The sequence below is a fragment of the Lynx rufus genome, unplaced genomic scaffold, assembly GCF_022079265.1.
Source record: "Lynx rufus isolate CCGP_SWC_20201006 ecotype Redwood Valley unplaced genomic scaffold, mLynRuf1.p SCAF_1, whole genome shotgun sequence".
Lineage (NCBI taxonomy): Eukaryota > Metazoa > Chordata > Mammalia > Carnivora > Felidae > Lynx > Lynx rufus.
The window spans coordinates 114412068-114432873 of NW_025814823.1; the positions used below are offsets into that span (position 1 = coordinate 114412068).

Below are 20806 nucleotides of genomic sequence, written 5' to 3' on the forward strand. Positions count from 1 at the left end.
AAAAAAAAAAAAAGAATACAGTCATTCTCTGACCTTTTTCTCCCTTCTGTTAACTCTATTTTTAAATCTGCCCACAAGCATGTAATCTTCTTGAGAGTATTACATAAAATCAATCTTGCAGCCATTTATTCCAATTATAAGTATTTTGTAATTCAAATACAGTGATCATAGGGAACTACTATTTTAATTTCTCAATTACAAATATTTAATGTTATAAATAACACTTCATAAAAGTACTGCAGCTCTGCTTCAATTAAATCTGATAAGGATCACTTTACCTGTGCAACAGAGCTCTGCAAGCCATTCTGAACCCATGGCATCTCCCAACAAAAACATCAGGTAAAGAGACTTCAAACACCATAAAGGATGGTGATGGGCTTATAAAAACTGCTGAGCAATTATCAGAGCTGCAGTCTAAACGGAAGCAGGCTGCAACATGAGGTCACTACTGACAAGGAGAGACCTAATCAAGAGTCCACAAATTTCTTCCCAAGTCTGTGCAATTTTGCAGGACAGAGGGAAAAGGGGACAAAATTTTGAATCTGGGTAGCACTCCTGTAGAAATATTTAAGCCTACTCCAACATAAAGCAGAAAAACCAATCTGTTTGCATTAGTCATACTACCCTATCTGAAGACAGAAGTTATGACTAATATGAAATTGATAAAACAGTACACAAAAAGTACAATACTACTAATGTTCATTTGTTACCCATATTTAGAAAACCATTAGTGGTTAATTTTTCAAATCTAAAATTATGATAATTTCTATACTCCAAAACTATAATTTTAAAAACAATCATCTCAAAAAGTAAATATATATTAAAACAAGAAAAATCATATATCCCTTTCAAGCCAAAAGCAAAAGTCTTTCTTCACTCTTCCTATTAACTTGGGAATACCCTATAACTATGATAAGAATAAAGTGAAAGATTCTTTACAACTAGAGAGTCAGTAAGTAATAGTAACTACAAGTCTTTAAAACATTAAATGCATCATTTATAGGGCAAGGGGAGGGAAAAGAAAGAGAACTTGTCAATATCTATTGTGCTCTGGTACTTTAAAACAATTTTTACTTTAATAGAACTTTCTTATGACCCAAAGCATAAATTCTACTTTTCCCTGCCCAACAATTCTGACACTTCCACAACGTACATTTTTCCTGAGCTGAAATCAAGTGTCAGACAGTTAACCAACTGAGCCACTCTGGCACCCCACATTTTCCTCCTCTTTAGTGGAACCTCGCTAGTGAAAACGTAATGGACTGCCAAACAAATATTTTGCAAATTACTGGATTCAATGGATGAAAGAAGGGAAATGTTATGACTACCTTTCTGAACCACCTGTAGTCAGTCAGCTGAGGGCCCATTTCCTCAACAATAAGGCATCCACAGAATGAATTTGTAGAGACTAATCTCAAAACCCTAAACTCAGAGCTCTTCCTCAAACACTACACCTTTTATCCTGCACTACACCCAAAAAGAACAAACCATCAGAAACCAATGAACTCACAAAAATAAAGCCGTAGCATCAACAGCCCATAAAAAGATACTGAAATTTTCATTTCTGAATTCCAAGGTTTACGAAGGCAAAGCACAATTATAAATGAACTTTATAAGAATGTAAGAATGCCAATTAATTTTTTTTTTGAGAGAGAGAGAAAGAGAGTGAGAAAGAGCAAGTGCAAGTCGGGGAGGGGTAGAGGGGAGGAGAGAGAGAATTTCAAGCAAGCTCCACACCCAGAGCACAGTTTGATGTGGGACACGATCTTACAACTGTGAGATTATGACCTGAGCCTAAAACAATAGTCGGAGACTAAACCAAGTGAGCCACCCAGACGCCCCTGCCAATTAACCTTTTGATGTATAGTTCTGCAAACATGAGTATACATTAAAATTTACCTAGGGGCACCAGGGTGGCTTAATCAGTTAACCATCCAACTTCAGCTCAGGTCATGATCTTACGGTTTGTGGGTTTAAGCCCAGTGTAGGGCTCCACACTGACAGCTGGGAGGCTTGAGTCTGCTTCAGATTCTTTGTCTCCCCCCCTCTCTCTCTGCCCCTCCCTGACTTGTGCTCTCTCACTCTCAAAAATAAATAAATGTTTTTTTAAAAATAAAAATAAAAAAATGGGGCACCTAGGTGGCTCAGTCAGTTGAGTGTATGACTTCAGCTCAGGTCATGATCTCGCGATTCGTGGGTAGGAGCCCCACATCAGGCTCTGTGCTGACAGCTCAGAGCCTAGAGCCGGCTTCGGATTCTGTGTCTCCCTCTCTCTCTGCCCCTTCCTTGCTCATGTTCTCTCTCTCTCAAAAATAAATAAGCATTAAAGAAATTTTTTTTAATAAAAAAAATAAAATTTACCTAAACCTGAAGCCTAGGTAAAATATATCAGGCACAAATTAAAAAAAAAAAGTGAAAAACTTGTTCAGAACTCTCCTACCTCTGTAAATTTTTTCAAGGTAGATTCCCCTAAAATTTGTACATTTAAACAACAAAGGTAAATAACAGACAAGTATGTGCAGAGAGAGCAGTAATTCTTTATCTACAGATACAGTCACTTTGGAAAGGATCTTGAGATTTTCATGGACCTCATGGATAAGATGAAGCCTCAGAAGCAACCTGGTTTTTACATATCCTAAACTACCTATACCTAACCCCCAGCATTTTTTCCACTCTGAAGGCAGTTCAAATCATCACAAAATAGGACTAATAGCAAATGATACACAGAAATAATGGATGCATAAACAGACTGACCAGTACAACTCCTACACAAATATTTAAACCACTGGTTCTCAAAGGGTGGTCTGTGAACAAAAAGACCAAAACTATTTTCATAACATTTGCCTTTTTCCACTGTGGTGACATTTGCATAAGGAAGCAAAATCAATGGTAGAAAAAAATGCTTGGGGTCTTAGCACAAATCCAGGCAAGTGGTACCAAACCATACCATGGCCATTGCATTCTTCACCACCCCTCACTTGTGATTTTTTAAAAAGGAGACCAATCCTTGATGAAGCAGCAGAAAAATTATTAATTTTACCTCAGCTCTGAGTATACTTCATTTTTTTACTTGGTATGACAAAAATGGGAAGTACACATAAAACACTTCTGAGGCATAGCGTAGTACAATGTTTGTCTTGTTTGAGTTGACAGGTGAACTTTTATCATGGAACACCATTTTCATTGGAAAGGTCAGCTGACAAATTATGGTTATTCCAACCTGAATATCTGGCAGACATTTTCTCAAAAATGAGCAAGACTGCAACTTTAAGAAAAACAAGTGACAATACTGTTAAAATTTGAGTTTTCAAGCAAACATTTGAATTTTTGAAAACCCCTATCTTCATAAATTCAATAATGTCCCAGTACTTAAAGATGTTTTTGATACAATCAGTGGTGATATTAAAGAATGTGAATTCGGGGTGCCTGAGTGGTTCAATCAGTTGAGCATCCGCCTCTTGAATTCAGCTCAGGTCACGATCCCAGAGTCGTGGGATCAAGCCCTGCATTGGGGCCCCACTCTGAGCATGGAGCCTGCTTAAGATTCTCTCTTGGGGTGCCTGGGTGGCTCAGTCAGTTGAGCATCAGACTCTGGCTCAGGTCACGATCTCACGGCTCGGCTCGTGAATCTGAGCCCAGCATCAGGTTCACTGACAACAAAGAGCTTGCTTCAGATCCTCTGTCCTCCCCTATCTGCCCCTCCCCCAGTCATGCTCTCTTAAAAATATACACTAAAAAAAAAATTCTCTTTCTCCCTCTGTCCTTTTCCCCTACTCGTGTGCATGCTCTTGCTCTAAAAATTAAAAAAATTCATTACATTAACATTTAATGGGTTTATTGCTACTTTAAAAAATATATAAATTTCAGTTTTGAGGCACCTGGGTGACCTAATCAGTTAAGGGTCTGACCAAATTTCAGTTCAGATCATAATTTCACGGTTCATGAGATCGAGCCCTGTGTCGGGTTCTGCACTAAAAGTGCAGAGCCTGCTTGGGATTCTCTTTCTCCATCTTTCTCTGCCCCTCCTCTGTTCTGTCTCTCTCTCAGAATAAATACATAAACAATAAAAAAAAAAAATTCTCAATTTTAATTCCCAATAATGTAAATACCAATAGCCATAACCCCCAGAAACAAAAGTTCTTTGGGTTCTAAATAAATCTAAAGTGTAAAAAAAACTGAAAACTGCTGAGAACTAATAAAGGAGGTGGAATTTATCAATAGAAAAACATAACAGCTGTGTTACATAAAAACAGCTGTATTACAGCTGCAAATACAAGCATCTTCCAAACTACAACCCAACAAAGCCACACTTCCAGTGGCTTAAATTTGCTGTTTTAATTTGTAACATGGTAAATGCCTACAGGTATAATCCACATTAACAAAGGTCTTGTAGTCATCAATAATTTTTAAGAATTTAACATGTGAAAACAAAAAATTTGATAACTGCTTTTTTAAACCATCATTAAATGTTTATTTGCCTGGGTGGCTCACCTGGTTAACCAACCGACTTGGGCTCAGGTCATGAGCTTATAGCCTGTGAATTTGAACCCCATGGGGGACTCTGTGCTGACAGCTGAGAGCCTAAAACCTGCTTCAGACTCTGTGCCTCCCTCTCTCTCTGCCCTCCCCTGCTTGCACTCTGTCTCCCTCTCAAAAATAAATAAACATTGGGGCGACTAGGTGGCTCAGTTGGTTAAGCGGCCGACTTCAGCTCAGGTCATAAATCTCACGGTTTGTGAGTTCAAGCCCCACGTCGGACTCTGCTGAGAGCTCAGAGCCTGGAACCTACTTCAGATTCTGTGTCTCCCTCTCTCTGTCCCTCCCTTACTCATGCTCTGTCTTCGTCTCTGCCTCTCCCTCAAAAACAAATAAACTTTTTTTTATTTAAATAAACATTAAATAATTTTTTAAAATGTTTATTTCCCTTAGGTTTCTAACATATTTTCCCACAGCTACTTCTGAAGAGAAAAAGAGTAGCGACCTAACACTGTAGTAAATGTTTATGAACTACCTCACAGAAAAATTCAACAAGATGGCACGTTAAAAGTTACCAAAAGTTCAATCTCCAGTTTCATGAAGTACAGTATCCACTAATTCCCTAAAACAAATTTATTAATGCTCCCTATATTCTAGGGCTGTGCACTCTAGGGATATCTCTCCCCTATTTTTCTTTCATCCATGGTGGATAACCAAAGAATGTATTTTTTATCTTCATGCAATCATTCAGCCAAAACTACAAAAAAGGCTAATATACAAATATTAACTGAAATTTTGATCATCACTAAATCTCAAAAGATGACTCTGGTAGACACCTATCTTTCTGTCTGACAGCCCTATCCCTTTCTTTTGGTAAATAGCCACATTCTTCTGTGGCAAACTAGTTCCTCTTCCTATCCAATGGTCTTGGTAGATACATAAATTACAATGACCAGTTCTACCCTGGCCAGGTGATTGGACAGTGGATGCAATTTAGGCCACACCCTCTCCCCTGCTACTCCAGAGGAATTTGACCTTGAGTATAATGACAGATAGAAAGACAACTGAAATTCTCAAATAGCCACATGCTAGAGATTCTTCCATAACCCTGCCACTAAATTCTCCACGGTTTCCAAATGTTATCTCTGCTTTTCCTTCTGACTCTGAGACCTGTCATTCTGCTAATAAACTGTCTTTTTTCTTTCCTTTAACAAGGTCCACTTCTGTAACTTGCCTTTAAGGAATCCTGACCACCTACCTACCAGTCTATCTGAAAATTACCTGGCTGGAAGAAAGGAGGATTGTCTACAAAACTGGAAAGATAACCAAAAAGAATAAACACGTAGTGCTATGTATTTGAATATTAACTTTGCTAATAATTAAATAAATAAATAGACCTAACAAATTTACATCATTAAATCAGTGCTATCCCGAAGAAATTTCTGCAACGACAGACATGTTCTATATCTGTACTGTCCAATACAGTGGCCACTCCCATGGCCATCGAGCACTTGAACTCTGGCTAATACAACTGTGAAAGTGATTTTTTAACTTTATTTAATTTTTACTGGTTCAAGTTTAAAATTTAAATAGCCACATGTAGCTAGTGGCCACTGTATTGGAAAGCATAACTCTAACTTAAAATAAAGAACATCCATTTATTTTATTTTTTTTAATGTCTATTTATTTTTGAGGGTGGGGGAAGGGCGGGGGGGGGGGGAACAGAGGATCTGAAGCAGTCTCTACAGTGAGAGCGGAAAGCCCAATGTGGAGCTTGACCTCACAAACCACAAGTTCATGACAGGACCTGAAGTCGGCACTTAAGCGACTGAGCCACCCAGGTGCCCCAAGAACTCCCATCTGTCTCCTGTCTTTAGGTCCTGGAGAAAATACTGCTAATGGCAATATAAATCAGGCTGTATATTTTAAGCACTCTGGAAATACTTATAAAAGCCAAAGAAAAGTTCATCACTAGTTGAGCCAAATAAATGTATGCAAATAGTTCAGAAGAAGAAAGAAGGGGCCTAAGAACCTAAAAAGTTGATCAGTAGCAATTTAATACAGACAATCTAGCTAAAATAATTCAAAATTTCCAGAAAAAAGGACAGTAAATATATAATTGAGATATAGGTAAATAGTTTGGCATACTGTTTATAAATATCTTAATATAATTAGAGTTAAGAGCCCTAACCCCAAATAAATTAAAAGGGCTTATAAACATAGAATAGCACAAACAATGTTAAATCAAGGGCAAAAGAGTGAACAAGTTAATATACCATAATTGCAATCATGTTTGAAGAAATTATACATAATATACAAGGACCTAGAAGCTCACAAAGAAATTTAAGAGTTGTATTTGACAGTATGTATCTTAAATCACTTTATAATTTTTCTAAATGACAATGGATAGTTTATCCCTTTGGTATTATGTAGTTTAAATGACATTTTGCCTTCTAATGCTTTTAAATCATTTCCTCTGCTTTTTAACTACCATTTTATTGAACACAGATTTAATGAAAAATATCTAGTGATCAAAAAAAAAAAGACAACAAATTCTAGTGATCTCAATATATTGCTGTTCCCCTAATTAGAAAAGGGGGTTAGTAAGGGTTAGTAAACCATGGAACTTTACAGAGAACAGCACAGAATTGAGCAATACCTAAACCCGCAGACTTCTTGAATTCTCTAAAGCTTTCTAAACAGTGTGTCCAGTGGCCCAAGCTATGCATTAAGACAATGACTGTATCCTAACACACCTACCAAGTTTACATAGTATGCCATGTAAACAGTATCACTTCATACCTGAAATAAGACTGGAAAGCACTATAGTAATGCATCACAGAGTTCTCTCTCTACAGCCTACTTCTAGCCTAGAACTTGGAAATACAAGTCAATTCAACCACTTCCAAAGGTTCTGAAAATTTACCCAACCCAACTAACACACTAATACAAAAACAAACTTTAAGAAGAAATGTAGGGGCGCCTGGGTGGCGCAGTCGCTTGAGCGTCCGACTTCAGCCAGGTCATGATCTCGCGGTCTGTGAGTTCAAGCCCCGCGTCGGGCTCTGGGCTGATGGCTCAGAGCCTGGAGCCTGTTTCCGATTCTGTGTCTCCCTCTCTCTCTGCCCCTCCCCCGTTCATGCTCTGTCTCTCTCTGTCCCAAAAATAAATAAACGTTGAAAAAAAATTTAAAAAAAAAAAAAAAAGAAGAAGAAATGTAAAAGTTCTATCTCGAAAGAAAAGTGTAAATGCTAATACTTGAAATTTCCTTATCAAGTTTGCTTAAAATTTTCTTGTTGCTCTTTTCCATACATAAACCAATCTTTTACATATTGTTACAATTTGTGTGATTTACTGCTTCAGTGAATCTACACCTAGAATAAAACTCTTAAAAGCTAAGGTTCTTTCAACTGAAATAATACCTTGTTGATGCTGTAACACTATTTGGTTCCAGGATGTTTTCAGTCATCCTTAACTGTACCACCTCTGCCATATCACTTGATTTTTCTGCACCCTCTTCTGGAAGTTCTTCTATATGTTCCAGCTTTTCATCTTCCTCTTCTTCCTCAGAAAGCTCATTAACCTACATAAACAAGACAAAATTGACAATTAAAATTTAATGAAACTTTTAACTGACATTATATAAGATATACTATTCTAAGAAAATGTAAGACACAGACAACTCATTTTTTACTTCATTTCCTAGGACCAATTTTTCCAAAGGAATAAGTAATCGCCAACTTTTCCATATTTGAAGAAAACCTCAAACCAAATGTAACATTTTAAAACACGAAGTAATGATTGCTTTAGCATATCACTAGGAACATGAGTAAGACCACACACCATGGAAAGCCTGCACACTGTAGTTAGTTAACATTAAGAAAGCTTCATTTCCTAACCAATCAGTTTTATAAACTGAATAGTTACAAAGATTTCTAACTGACCTCTCCAATTTCCAGGTACATTTAACAAGTGATGTTAACACAGAGTAAATGTTGGAAAAGGGCAGAGTAATTTTGCCTTAAGGTGTTAAGTATGTTTTAGAAACTGTCAACTAACTTCTAAACGATTCAGATGGAATTTTTCAAGAGGAGATTGGACCTTACAAAAGGGAACTCACTAATTTGGTCATTAAGCACAACTCAAAGGTTATAATTCTGTTTCTGGCAGGGGCTATAAAATGTCTTCCATTATCAAACTGGCTACATAAGTAAACAATCACGCTAATAAAAGACCGTGAATAATATTAGAGAAGGAAAACCAACAAAATATTCTTTTCTTTAAATGTTCATTTATTTATTTAATTAGTTATTTATTTTGAGAGAGAGACAGAGACAGAGAGAGAGGGAGGGAAAGGGAGAGGGGGGGGAGAAAGAGAGAGAAAGAGAGAGAGAGAGAGAGAGAGAGAGAGAGAGGGAGGGAGGGAGGGAGGGAGGGAGAGAGAATGCATGCATGCAAGAGCAGGGGAAGTGCACAGAGAGAAGGAGGGAATCCCAAGCAGGCTCTGCACTGTGATCAAGGAGTCCCATGTGGAGCGTGATCCCACGAATTGTGAAATCGTGACCAGAGCCGAAATCAAGAGTCAGAAGCTTTAACCAACTGAGCCATGCAGGCTCCCCCAAAACAAAATATTTTCAAATGAGGGACACCCGCTTGGGATTCTCCCTCTCCCTCTCTTTCTGCTCCTTCCCGGCTCACGTGCGCCCTCGCCCACTCTCTCTCCCAAAATAAGTAAACAAACTTCAAGAAGTATTTTTTTCCCATATAAGAAATAAATTTTAAAGCTTTCTCAAAGAAGACATTAGCCATAAACTGCTTTAACACCTTTTATAATTTAATACTAGTCATTAAAGGGGCGCCTGGGTGGCTCAGTCGGTTGGGTGTCTGACTTCGGCTCAGGTCATGATCTCATGATCCGTGAGTTCAAGCCCCACGTAGGGCTCTGTGCTGACAGGTCAGAGCCTGGAGCCCGTTTCAGATTCTGTGTCTCCCTCTCTCTCTGCCCCTCCCCTGTTCATGCTCTGTCTTTCTCTGTCTCAAAAATAAATAAACATTAAAAATTTTAAAAAAAATACTAGTCATTAAAAACACTTGAGCAGTAAAAGTATACCTTTGTCCATTCCAGCCAAATGCACTGGAAATACCTGGGATAAATTTACCACTACGTGTAACAGTAGTGTTCTTCCCAGGCAAACATAGTTGATAAAATATCCTCAGAAAGCAGACTTTAACCAGAAGAAAGGCAATTTTCCTGTGATATTCTACAACACTCCTAATCAACCAGTACAGACTGCCTGCTTTCAAGCATAATACAATAAGTACTCAAAAGCCAGCTTTGAAGGCAGAAAAATATATGTTCACATCCCTACTGTGCCCTTAACTATCTCTCAACTTACTAAATTCTCTAGGCCTATGAATAAAATGAAGATGCTATATATACTACCTCCCTCATAAGGCTAGTTGAAAGGATTAAATACTATACGCTAAACTCTCCTACAGTGTCTATACATAAAAAGCAGTAAATAATAGCTATCATTATAACCAGAACTGTTATTTCTATAGAGCAAAGAGCCTTATTTCTACATGTAATATCACTTTTTATTAGAAAGAAAGACCATATATGCCATCCAAACCACCTAAAGCAGGAGCTCTCAAACATTAGTGTATTAAGGTCACTGGTCAGCTAGGTCTCTAAAAATTCATTATTAACAACACTTAATGACTGCAATTTGTGAACTACTGACTTTATAAATAAAGCATATACAGCAGATTCTGCTGAAATTGTTGTGCCTGTAAATGCCAGCCCTCATGTATTTCCAATCAAGTAGAAGAGTGGTGAAAAAAACTAAAAATCAGTAAGTAACTGATTATGAACTGAGGTAAGATTTATACACAAAGGTGAAAATTTCAAGATAGATGAGTTTTTAAACTGAATCAAATGGAGAAGTATCTTCATTTTCCACGTATGTATTTAATACATTAATGAAATTGAACAGCATACTTAATATCTACCTGGTAACTGAAGAAAAAAATATTAAACAGCAAGAAAATACTATTTTCAGAAGTATTAAATGGGAATTACCGTGGTTGATCAATATAGGCTTGGCCACCACAGTAGAGTATGGAAAAAAAAATTTAAGATGACTATTTAAACTGAAAACATTTATTCAGTCCACAATTTTTGGTACAGAGGTATTGCTATTTTAATATGTTACAGTATATGTTTTTAAAAATAAGTTTGTGCCTACAGTCAATAGCTCTTGGGAACTACAAATACCTTACCACTCATTTATATTGAATATATTATATTCAATTCAATAAGCTTTATGTGAACTAAGTGACACTGTTCAGTAGTTTCAACAATAATCATCCAATAAGATATGACATGAACAGTAACCTAATGGGATTTTCTTTTGCCCCCTCCCATCTCCCAGGCCTCCCAATGTAACTTCCTACAGTAATAACTAACTAACTTGGTTTGGGTAATAAGCATTAAAGACTTAAAAATGTCCCCTGTCATCCCACACTTCAAAAGTTCTTGATCCTCTCCTTGTCACCTCAACATTCTGCTTATTAATGTGTCTATCTATTCCTAAGTTATTAAGAACCTGTCCTATATACGCAGCTGCCTCAACTCCACTTAATGGAAAACGACTTACTCCACTTAATGGAAACCCCTCATCCATACTTACATCTCTTCTTTCTTTGACTGCTGTAATTCCCTTCTCTAGGGCCTCGTGAAATGCCTGCTCTCCAGACTCCAGCTTGTGGAGAACGCTGCTACCTGCCTTCTCAAATGTATAAAGAAACATAATTATCACCTACATCTTCAAACCACTCTACTGAATTTGCATTCACGTAGGGATCCCATACAAAGAACCTGTCCACCGACTCTGGGTCATTTCTCAAACACTCCCTAGTCATCATGTCAGTCATCTCTCTCGTACTATTAATAGAAATATCTACCACCTTGAAAAGTTCTGACAGCCAAATACTTGCATTAATGGGATGAAACTCCAAAGGAAAAGAGCACTAGTTAACTTTGCTTCTTTCAAATATCAAAATCAGAAGAAAAATAATCAAAGCACTGCAAGGATGGGCCAAGTATGCCCACATCTTTAAATATGGGGATAAGAAATTAGCACATTTAAGTTAGGTCAACTTAAAAATATAACCAAAATAGGGGTGCCTGGGTGGCTCACTCAGTTAGGCGTCCAACTTCAGTTCAGGTCATGATCTCACAGCTCACAGGTTCAAGACCCATGTTGGGTTCTGTGCTGATAGCTCAGAGCCTAGAGCCTGCTTCAGATTCTGGGTCTCCCTCTCTCTCTACCCCTCCCCCCTTCACGTTCTGTCTCTTTCTCTCAAAAATAAATAAACTTAAAAAATAGACATACAACCAAATTGTGCTAAGTTGGAAGAAATTTTACTTTCACTCAATACATTACCAATTCAGCCTCACAAGTCAAACTGAAGTTACCAAATCTGCTTTAAAGAAAATAAATTTTCAGGTATCTGTCCTACTATTGTAACCTGTTTATAGTATAGAAATATCATAGAAATAGTTAAGAAAACAAATTCTGGTAATCAGTAATATGAAACAAAATAATTAAATATACATCACTCTCTCTTAGGACTCACAGCACTAATCCATTATTGATCATATTCTATTCAATAAGCTAACATCTTCTTTTCTATCCACGGGCAAACCTGCAGAATTCACCATTATGTGCTGGTGTTAACTAACCACCATTCTATCTAATGTAAAGCACAACATATTTTAAGTCAATTCTGCTAGTGCTTAAAGAAATATATGCATTTGGATGCCTAGGTGGCTCAGCTGGTTGAGCATCCAACTACAGCGCAGGTCATGATCTCACAGTTCATGGGTTCAAGCGCCACATCAGACTCTGCTGACACAGCTCAAAGCCTGGAGCCTACTTCAGATTCTGTGCCTCCCTCTCCCTCTGCCCCTCCCCTGCTCACACTCTTTCTCAAAAATTAATACACATTAAAAAAATTTTTTTAAATACAAGTGAATTACATGAGAGTTATTTCAGTGTACATAAAGAAGACAGAGGATAGCAGAAATATCAGAGAATTACACCACAACATAAAACAGTCAAGATATACCCTGAAGACTTTAGAGCTGTCTAGATATAAATATTAGGACAAACTGGCATCATCAGTTTCTTAGAATTCAAATCTTCTCAAGAAATGTAAAAGATGAGTAACACAAACACATTCATATTATTTCACTTTGAGCAGCCATTAATTTTATCTAAATAAATTACTAAAACATTATTAATTTTTTTAATTTTTTTTAATGTTTATTTTTGAGAGAGAGACAGCGCCAGCGGGCGAAGAGCAGAGAGAGACACAGAATCCGAGGCAGGCTCCAAGCTCTGTGCTGTCAGCACAGAGCCTGACATGGGGCTTGAACCCAAGAACTATAAAATCATGACCTGAGCTGAACTTGGATGCTTAACCCACTGAACCACCCAGGTGCCCCAAATTTCTTTAAAGATTTTATCATTTTTGGGGTGCCTAGGCAACTCGGTCGGTTAAGCATACAACTCTCAATCTCAGCTCAGGTCATGATCTCCCGGTTCGTGGAATCGAGCCCCACATTGGGCTCTGCGCTGACAGCATGGAGCCTACATGGGAGAGTCTCTCTCCCTCTTTCTCTGCCTCTTCCCCACTCTCTCATGTGCATGCATATGTGTACATACAGTCTCTCTCAAAATAAACTCTAAAAAACAAAAAAACTAAAATTAAATCAAGATTTTATCTTTTTTAAGTAATCTCTACACCCAACATAGGGCTCAAACTTACAACCTTGAAATCAACAGTCATACACTCTACCTACTGAGCCAGCCAGGCACCACTAAACTAAAACAATTTAAGGAAAAGAAAAGTGCCACACAGAATTCCCAAAAATGGGATTTCTTACAGGCATCAAAGACATTACAGATTTGGTGCACCTGGGTGGCTAAGTCGGTTGAGTGTCTGACTCTAGATTTTGGCTCAGGTCATGATCCCAGGGTTGTGGGATTCTCTCTCTCCCCCCCTCTCTGTTCCTCTCCCCTGCTTGCACTCTCTCTCTAAAATTAAAAAACAAACAAACAAACAAACAAAACTGGGGCACCTGAGTGGCTCAGTCATTTAAGTGTCCAACTTCAGCTAAGGTCATGGTCTTGCGGTTCACGAGTTCGAGCCCCACATCAGGCTCTGTGCCAACAGCTCAGAGCCTGGAGCCTGCTTCAGATTCTGTGTCTCCCTCTCTTTCTGCCCCTCCCTCCCACACTCTCTCTCTCTCAAAAATAAACAGACATTAAAAAATCAAAAAATAATGAAATAAGACATTAAAGTTTTAAGGCATATCTATCTCCTTGTCCTCTTCTCTTCTTGTCATTTTCTTTAAAGCCAAGAATTTTGAAGACATGTGTCAGTTCTTTATTCTAACCAAAATTTTAAATTAGCAACAGCATATAACAGTTGGGAAGTTCAAAAAATATGTCAAAAATTCCAAGGATCACTATTCTGGCTACAAGTTCTACCCACTTGACTTACTTCACAATGGTATACATATGCAGTTTTCATCCCCAGTTTACACATTACAAACTGTAATTTGGCTTGTTACTGTTTCCTTAAAGTACATGATACTTGAAAAGAAACAGGAGAGAGTGAGAGAGGAAGGAAGGAAAAGGGAGATAGAAAGAGAGAAGGAAAATCAAAGGTATAAATGCTTATGTGAAGAAAACATTAAAAAATAAGGAAGATCTCAACTCCAAATATTAAAAAATCTTGTTCATAAATGTCCACAACAGTAAAGAAACTCTGTATAAAAAAAAAAAAAGATAGACTATGTGGGAAAACTCCTAATTCACATTATCAGAACCAAGGTCAGTAAGAATTCATAAAAATCCGTATGATAAACTACCTTTCAAAAGATGCTATTTCATAATCTAATAGCAAATTAAAAAAAGCCACCCAATGTGCATCAATAAATAGTGACCATATAATTAATCATCAGAACCTGGATATATGTAAGAGTGAAAAGGCGAGCTACTAATAATTACACGAGAAGCAGATACAAACCAGGACTCTTCTAAGAAAATGGGGTGTACTATCACCTTTTCAAGTGGAGATCAGTACTATACATCAAATAAATCATAATGGTGCATCCATACAATAGGGAACTTTGCAGACGTAAAAACACAAGAGTATTGTCTCTATATTCCAATAAGAAAAGAGTTCCAAAATAAACTGTTAACAGATTAAAAAAAAACAGGGGGGGCCCGGGTGGCTCAGTCAGTTAAGCGTCTGACTTCGGCTCAAGTCATGATCTCATGGTCCATGGGTTTGAGCCCCATGTAGGGCTCTGTGCTGACGGCTCAGAGCCTGGAGCCTGCTTCGGATTCTGAGTCTCCCTCTCTCTCCTTCCCCACTCTCACACTCTCACACTCCCTTTCCCTCCCTCCCTCTCCCTCCCTCCCTCTCTCTCTCTCTCTCTCTCTCTCCCCCCCCCCTCAAAAATAAACATTAAAAAAAAAAACTTTAAATAAAAACAACAACCACAAAATGATGGTGCAGAACTGTGTGTGGTATGCTACCTTCCTCTTAAAAAACTGTGAGGAGGGGCATCTGGGTGGCTCAGTCTATTAAGCATCAGACTTCAGCTCAGATCATGATCTCACAGTCTGGGAGTTCAAGTCCTGGGTCACGCTCTGTGCTGACAGCTCAGGGCCTAGAACCTACTTTGGATTCGGTGTCTCCCTCTATCTCTGCCCTTCTCCAGACTGCATTCTGTCTCTCTCAAAAATAAATAAACATTAAAAAAACAAAAACAAATAAAAAACAAAAACAAAAAACTGTGAGGCAATATTTGCTTACATTTGCATAAAGAAACTCTGGAAAAACACATAAAAAACCAACGTGAGGGGAGAGTGGGTATGAGTAAAAGCAAGAAATTTTACTAAATATTTTTTTAACCAGGTGAATTACTCATTAAAAAAGTAGCAGCCCCACCCCATGACCACAATATAAGTAACTTCATAGGTTTTAACCTAATAAAAGTTTGACAAATCATTTCACTTACGAACAAAATAAAAACCTCCACATAGACCTAAATCACAAATTCTAAGCGTGAAAAGTCTGGATTAATATGGTTTTACAATAAATTAGTCACTCTGCATCAATAGTCTCATTTCAGGAAGGAGACAATAACTAGGTCCTGTACAATCTCAACCAACAACAAAATATAATGTAGTTGGAAAAATGGATGTTAATTTTCCAGAGTCACAAGAGTTAAAAAACTACCTGCAACCTCAACTTATACTCTTGATGCTTGCCATTAATGACAATGATTGCACTGCTCTATTGATGCTACTTCCATCAAGAAAAACTTTCTATTTTTTAAAGTATGTGTGAACTTTGTATTGAATCTCTCCCTCTACCTTCTATTTCTCACCTTTTGTCTACATTCCTCTATGCTAAGTTTCTTTGCAAGCAAAAAACCACCCTATTCTTACAAAATAAACAATGCTTAAGTTAGAATAAAAACATACAAACCTCAAAAATACCTAACATTTAGTCACAGTCTGGTTTCAATGCCTTTTCCATATTACTCAAATTGAAAACAAGAACTTAAAAACAATCACATTCATATATTACATGGATGTGTTACCTATGATTGCATATAATAACCAAGACAACTGCTTTGTTTAGTACTTAAAAATTCCACCTGAGTTTGTGCCAAGCCCTAAAGAGTATATTCTTTAAAAATTCTTCAAGTATCTAAAATATTCTCACCTGTTCAGTAATTGAACTCAAATCATTAGATGAGAAATCTTCCTCTTCATTCTCAAAAAACTCATAGTAATTTTCCAGAAGTCCAGCCATTATCCTGCTCACTATTTCTTGCTCTTTCAGATCTTCCACATCTGTGTAAATGCTAAGAATAAAAGTCCAAATTGAACTGAGAGTCCTTAAATCAAATACAGGTAAAATTAGAAGACAACCAATGAGTCACTTTATAAACCTGAGCAATTTATGTCATCATTCTGTGCCTCAGTTTTCCCATCTGTAAAGCCTACCTAATTTGTACCCTCTTCACAGAAATGCTGGGAGGATTAATCAGATCTACAATAAAAAATAATGGTTCACCCAGCAACCTATGATCCTTGGGGGATAGTATAATGACTCTATTTCACAAATTCAGTATTTTTTGATTACACAAAAATTGGGGGAAAAACTTACTGGAAGACATCTGGACCAAAGACAGCAGCCAGAGAGTTTGCAGACCAAATTTCTTCATGATGTGATGCTACATTGGCTAAAAATCTACACAGAAACTTTAACAAACTGTAATTAACAGGTGGAAGCTGTTGTAAAAGGAACCTCAACTTTCTTCCAAATTCATCTTCATTATTATAATCTATAAAACATAATGACAGGTTTTTTTAATGAAGTAAAAGCAAAGCTCAGATATTTTGCCAGGTTCACATTACTCCACCCACATCACCTTTTTTACTATAACAATTCAAAACCTCTTCACTTCCTCTACCAGGAGCCAAATGCCTTAGGGCTTTGCATTTCACTTATTAAGGGGAAGAGAAGAGTTAGAAGGAACTCAACCCTTCAATTGCTGAAGGATGTTTTCCTCATCTATTACTCATCAGCACAAATTCTCTAATTTATTTTTTTTCAATTCTCATCATACTGTTTTTTGCATGACAGTACCTGTGTTTCCAAATCAGTGCCAACTCTAAGAAGTCAAAATGCACTGGCTAATGCTAATCAACGCCAACTATGAATGAACAAAGAAGATTTAACCAACAAATAGAATCAGTGACACTTTCCACTTGGATGAATGGGCAAAGAGGAAGGAACAGGGTGTAAGTAACTTTCTTCCTCCCCTAACATCCTGAAAAGAACAATTAACTTCAACAATATCAGTAAGACTAAATAAAGAAGAATTCCACTTCTTAACTGTTTTTCTCTAAATTGATGTTGCTTTCTGTTTATGAAGTTAATTCTTGAGTGACAGAAGCTAGGCCCTGTGTTAATCATGTCACTGAATTTTCATTAATAGAAACTTAGGCCTGTAGCATCCCGTGATTGGTGAGGGTCTCACTTAGGAGAGAGAATTTCTCAAATATACCCTACAAATGAAGTAATTTAATGCTTCAATAGTGAAAATTAACCCAATTATGTTTCACTACATATTTTTCTTCAGATTTTTAAAGTTAATTTACAGAAAAATTATAGGTAAAAAGGTTATGGTCAAGATATTGGCCAACTCTGCAAAAAACACTTAAGCCTAAGCTTATCAGGAAAGGTTATAGTCACATGAGTTTTACTTAAAATTTAAAATACAACCAACACCAATTCTTCTATATTGATAATACTACCAACTGTCCATTCAAGTACAATACTTTGATTTCTTAACTGAATGAAAGAGTCCCTAGAATGTTTTTTTAAACCACCATGGCTACAGTTGGTGGAAATGTTAACAACCTAAGCATTTAGCAGCAAAGGGTTATTTTTAAAAATCATGGTTATCAACTCAAAAAATATATGCAAACGATTAATATTATCAATATACTGACTGCAACAATAACACTAACAAATTCTACATAACACCCTCCCTAGCTTTTCAGCACTTATCATCTGACACACGCATATATTTAGTTTATTTATCATCTATTTTTCCTCTGTCTCTGCTAAGTCCTTTAGAAGTTTAGCTCTGTGATGGCAGAGGTTTTTATCCAGTTTTGTTCACTGATGCACTCCCAGAATCTGGAAGACTGCCTAGCATATAGCAGATATTAAACAAATATTAGTTGGATAAGCTAAATGAATATACAATAATGGGGCAAAAAGCTGAACTACTAAAACATTGGCTTTGATGGAGTGGTAATGCTGTTTTTTACTTGAAATACTGTCCATGTTGCTCTACTTTTGATTGTACACATTTCCACTATACAAAAATATTTGTAACTGCCAGGCTGCTTCTTCTATTTTTTTAAATGATCATTTATATATCTTGAGAGAGAGGGGGCACTGCCAGAGGGAAAGAAAGTGAGAGGGAGAAAGAATTCCAAGCAGACTCCTCCCTGTTAGTGCAGAGCCCCACTTGGGGCTCAAACTCACAAACCGAACTGTGAGATCATGACCTGAGCCGAAGTCGGATCCTTAACCTACTGAGCCACCCAAGTGCCCCCAGGCTGCTTCTTCTAAAGTCTTCAAGTAAGGCAGAGAAGCATTTCAAAATATATACAGCTATAAAATACACACCTGCTTGAATTTCTTTCCTCTTGAACCTACTTCGGAATTAAATTATATACAGAAAAAATAGATGTATCAAAGAAGTTTATCCTAACTAGCAATTCTTTCAAGCACCTGAGCATTTTTTGAAAATGTTACAACAAATTCACAAAACTAAAAGCCTTGTTTTCTAACAAAACGTAACATATAAGTAGCTGGACAAATCATGGTCTAAAACAATGACTGTCAACATTTGACAATGAATGGAATGGTAGTCATGACCTGGGAGAAAGGGATGACAGTGGGTAGAGGCGAGGGATCTTGTTAAACATCCTAAAATTCACAAGACGGTCCCTTATAATAAAGAATTATCCAGCCTAAAATATCAACAGTACCAAGGTTTTGAAACTCTGGTCTAAACAAAAAGTCTAACCACACCAGAAATGCCACACTGCACTGTCTTGCTACCACAGAAAACAAAAATGACTTTTTTAAAAACACAAATGTAATTTGCAACAATGTAATGCAATTGCAACAATGCTCCTTCCATGTTCCTAAAAGCAACAATCTCCTCAGGGCACCTGGGTGGCTCAGTTGGTTAGGCATCCGACTGCAGCTCAGGTCGTATCTCACGGATAGTGGATTCAATCCCCCTACCTCGGGCTCTCCGCTATCAGCACAGAGCCTGCTTCTGATCCTCTGTCCCCCTCTCTCTCTTCCCCTCCCCCACTCTTGCACACACACATGCTCTCTCTCAAAAATAAATAAACATTAAAAAAAAAAGTAATAATTTTCTCAGGTATTTTGAATGTCAATTAAAATACCAACACAGTACTCTTCTACAAGAAGTGGAGAAAGCAATCTTTATCCAGTGACCTACCAGACATCTTTCTCAAAAAATTACTAAAGGAGAATAAACAAAATTAAACAGATTATATTACAAAACAAACAGAAACAGCACCTCAAGTTAAGTACTGCCACACCTTTTCTGCATAGCTCTTAAGAAAAGGGGTGTGTATGTGGGTATGTGTATGCATAAATACACATGCTAATGGTTACATAAGTGGAGAATGGAGCATGATGGATTTCTCATGTTAGAACAATTAAAAACATACGGGCCACAGCAAATTTGTATACTTTAAATTCATTCACAAGCAAATGTCAATGCAGTAATTAGTAAGATGCATACTGTAATCCTGTGAATAACATAGTGCACAATGCTGTCATCATTTTAAATGACTCAATCAAAATGATAATCCTAGTGATAAAATAGCTTCTGACAGTCTCAGTGAAAGTCAATGACTTTATTACCATTAAATCTTATTCCAGTTACTCATTTATAAATTTTCTGATAGCTGGAACTTAAGGTTCCATCTTTAAGAGATGTGTCTGCGAGGTGCGTGCATGGCTCAGTCGGTTAAGCCTCCAACTCTTGGTTTCAGCTCAGCTCATGATTTCACAGTTCATGGGTTGAAGGCCCACATGAAGTTCTAGGCTAGCAGTTTGGAGCCTGCTTGGGATTCTCTCTCTTCCTCTCTCTCTGCCCCTCCCCTACTCATGCTCTCTCTCTCTCTCTCTCTCTCTCAAAATAAACTTATTAAAAAATAAAGACTTGTCTGCAATTCACCTAATACACTGAACAGAGAACCCTGTTACTTTAAAAACAAAAAAATGGCTCTAGAGTCATAAAAAGGACTCAAAACAAAACTCTTTTAACACATCAGTTTCATTACGTATTTAATGGATGCAAAATGCCGATTAGGTGACTCAATATAAATATTTGAAAATATTCCTACAAAAAAAAAACAAACAAAGAAATGGATTCAGAAATTCAAAACAAAACAGTAGTATTTGGGCGGGGGGAATAAAGTTACCCTTTGAAAAAATGGGACATTAAGGACAATGTATTGTGAAATCTGTTTTTTGATCCAGGTGGCACATTAAAATAACAGAATTAAAGTAGTGACCTTCAGACATAAATCAGAGGTACTCACTAATTTAGGCTCAAAGGTGTTTAAACAATTTTTTAAAGATGGATAAAAACACTCAAAAGAAAATC

At 37.2% G+C, this 20806-nt stretch overlaps 1 protein-coding gene across 11 annotated transcripts in view; it reads right to left on the reverse strand.

Moving 5' to 3' along the window:
- Window positions 1-20806, reverse strand: part of FAM13B (family with sequence similarity 13 member B) — an 87326-nt gene that overhangs the window by 44717 nt on the left and 21803 nt on the right. For 6 of the 11 annotated variants that reach the window (XM_047085127.1, XM_047085114.1, XM_047085086.1 and 3 more), the window contains exons 5-8: window positions 16738-16915; window positions 16291-16432; window positions 11169-11264; window positions 7899-8059 (exon numbers count right to left, since the gene is read on the reverse strand). In XM_047085127.1, coding sequence (XP_046941083.1) covers window positions 7899-8059; window positions 11169-11264; window positions 16291-16432; window positions 16738-16915 — 577 coding nt within the window. The remainder of the gene's footprint in view (window positions 1-7898; window positions 8060-11168; window positions 11265-16290; window positions 16433-16737; window positions 16916-20806) is intronic. The other 5 variants (XM_047085152.1, XM_047085142.1, XM_047085135.1 and 2 more) reach the window with 1 other exon arrangement.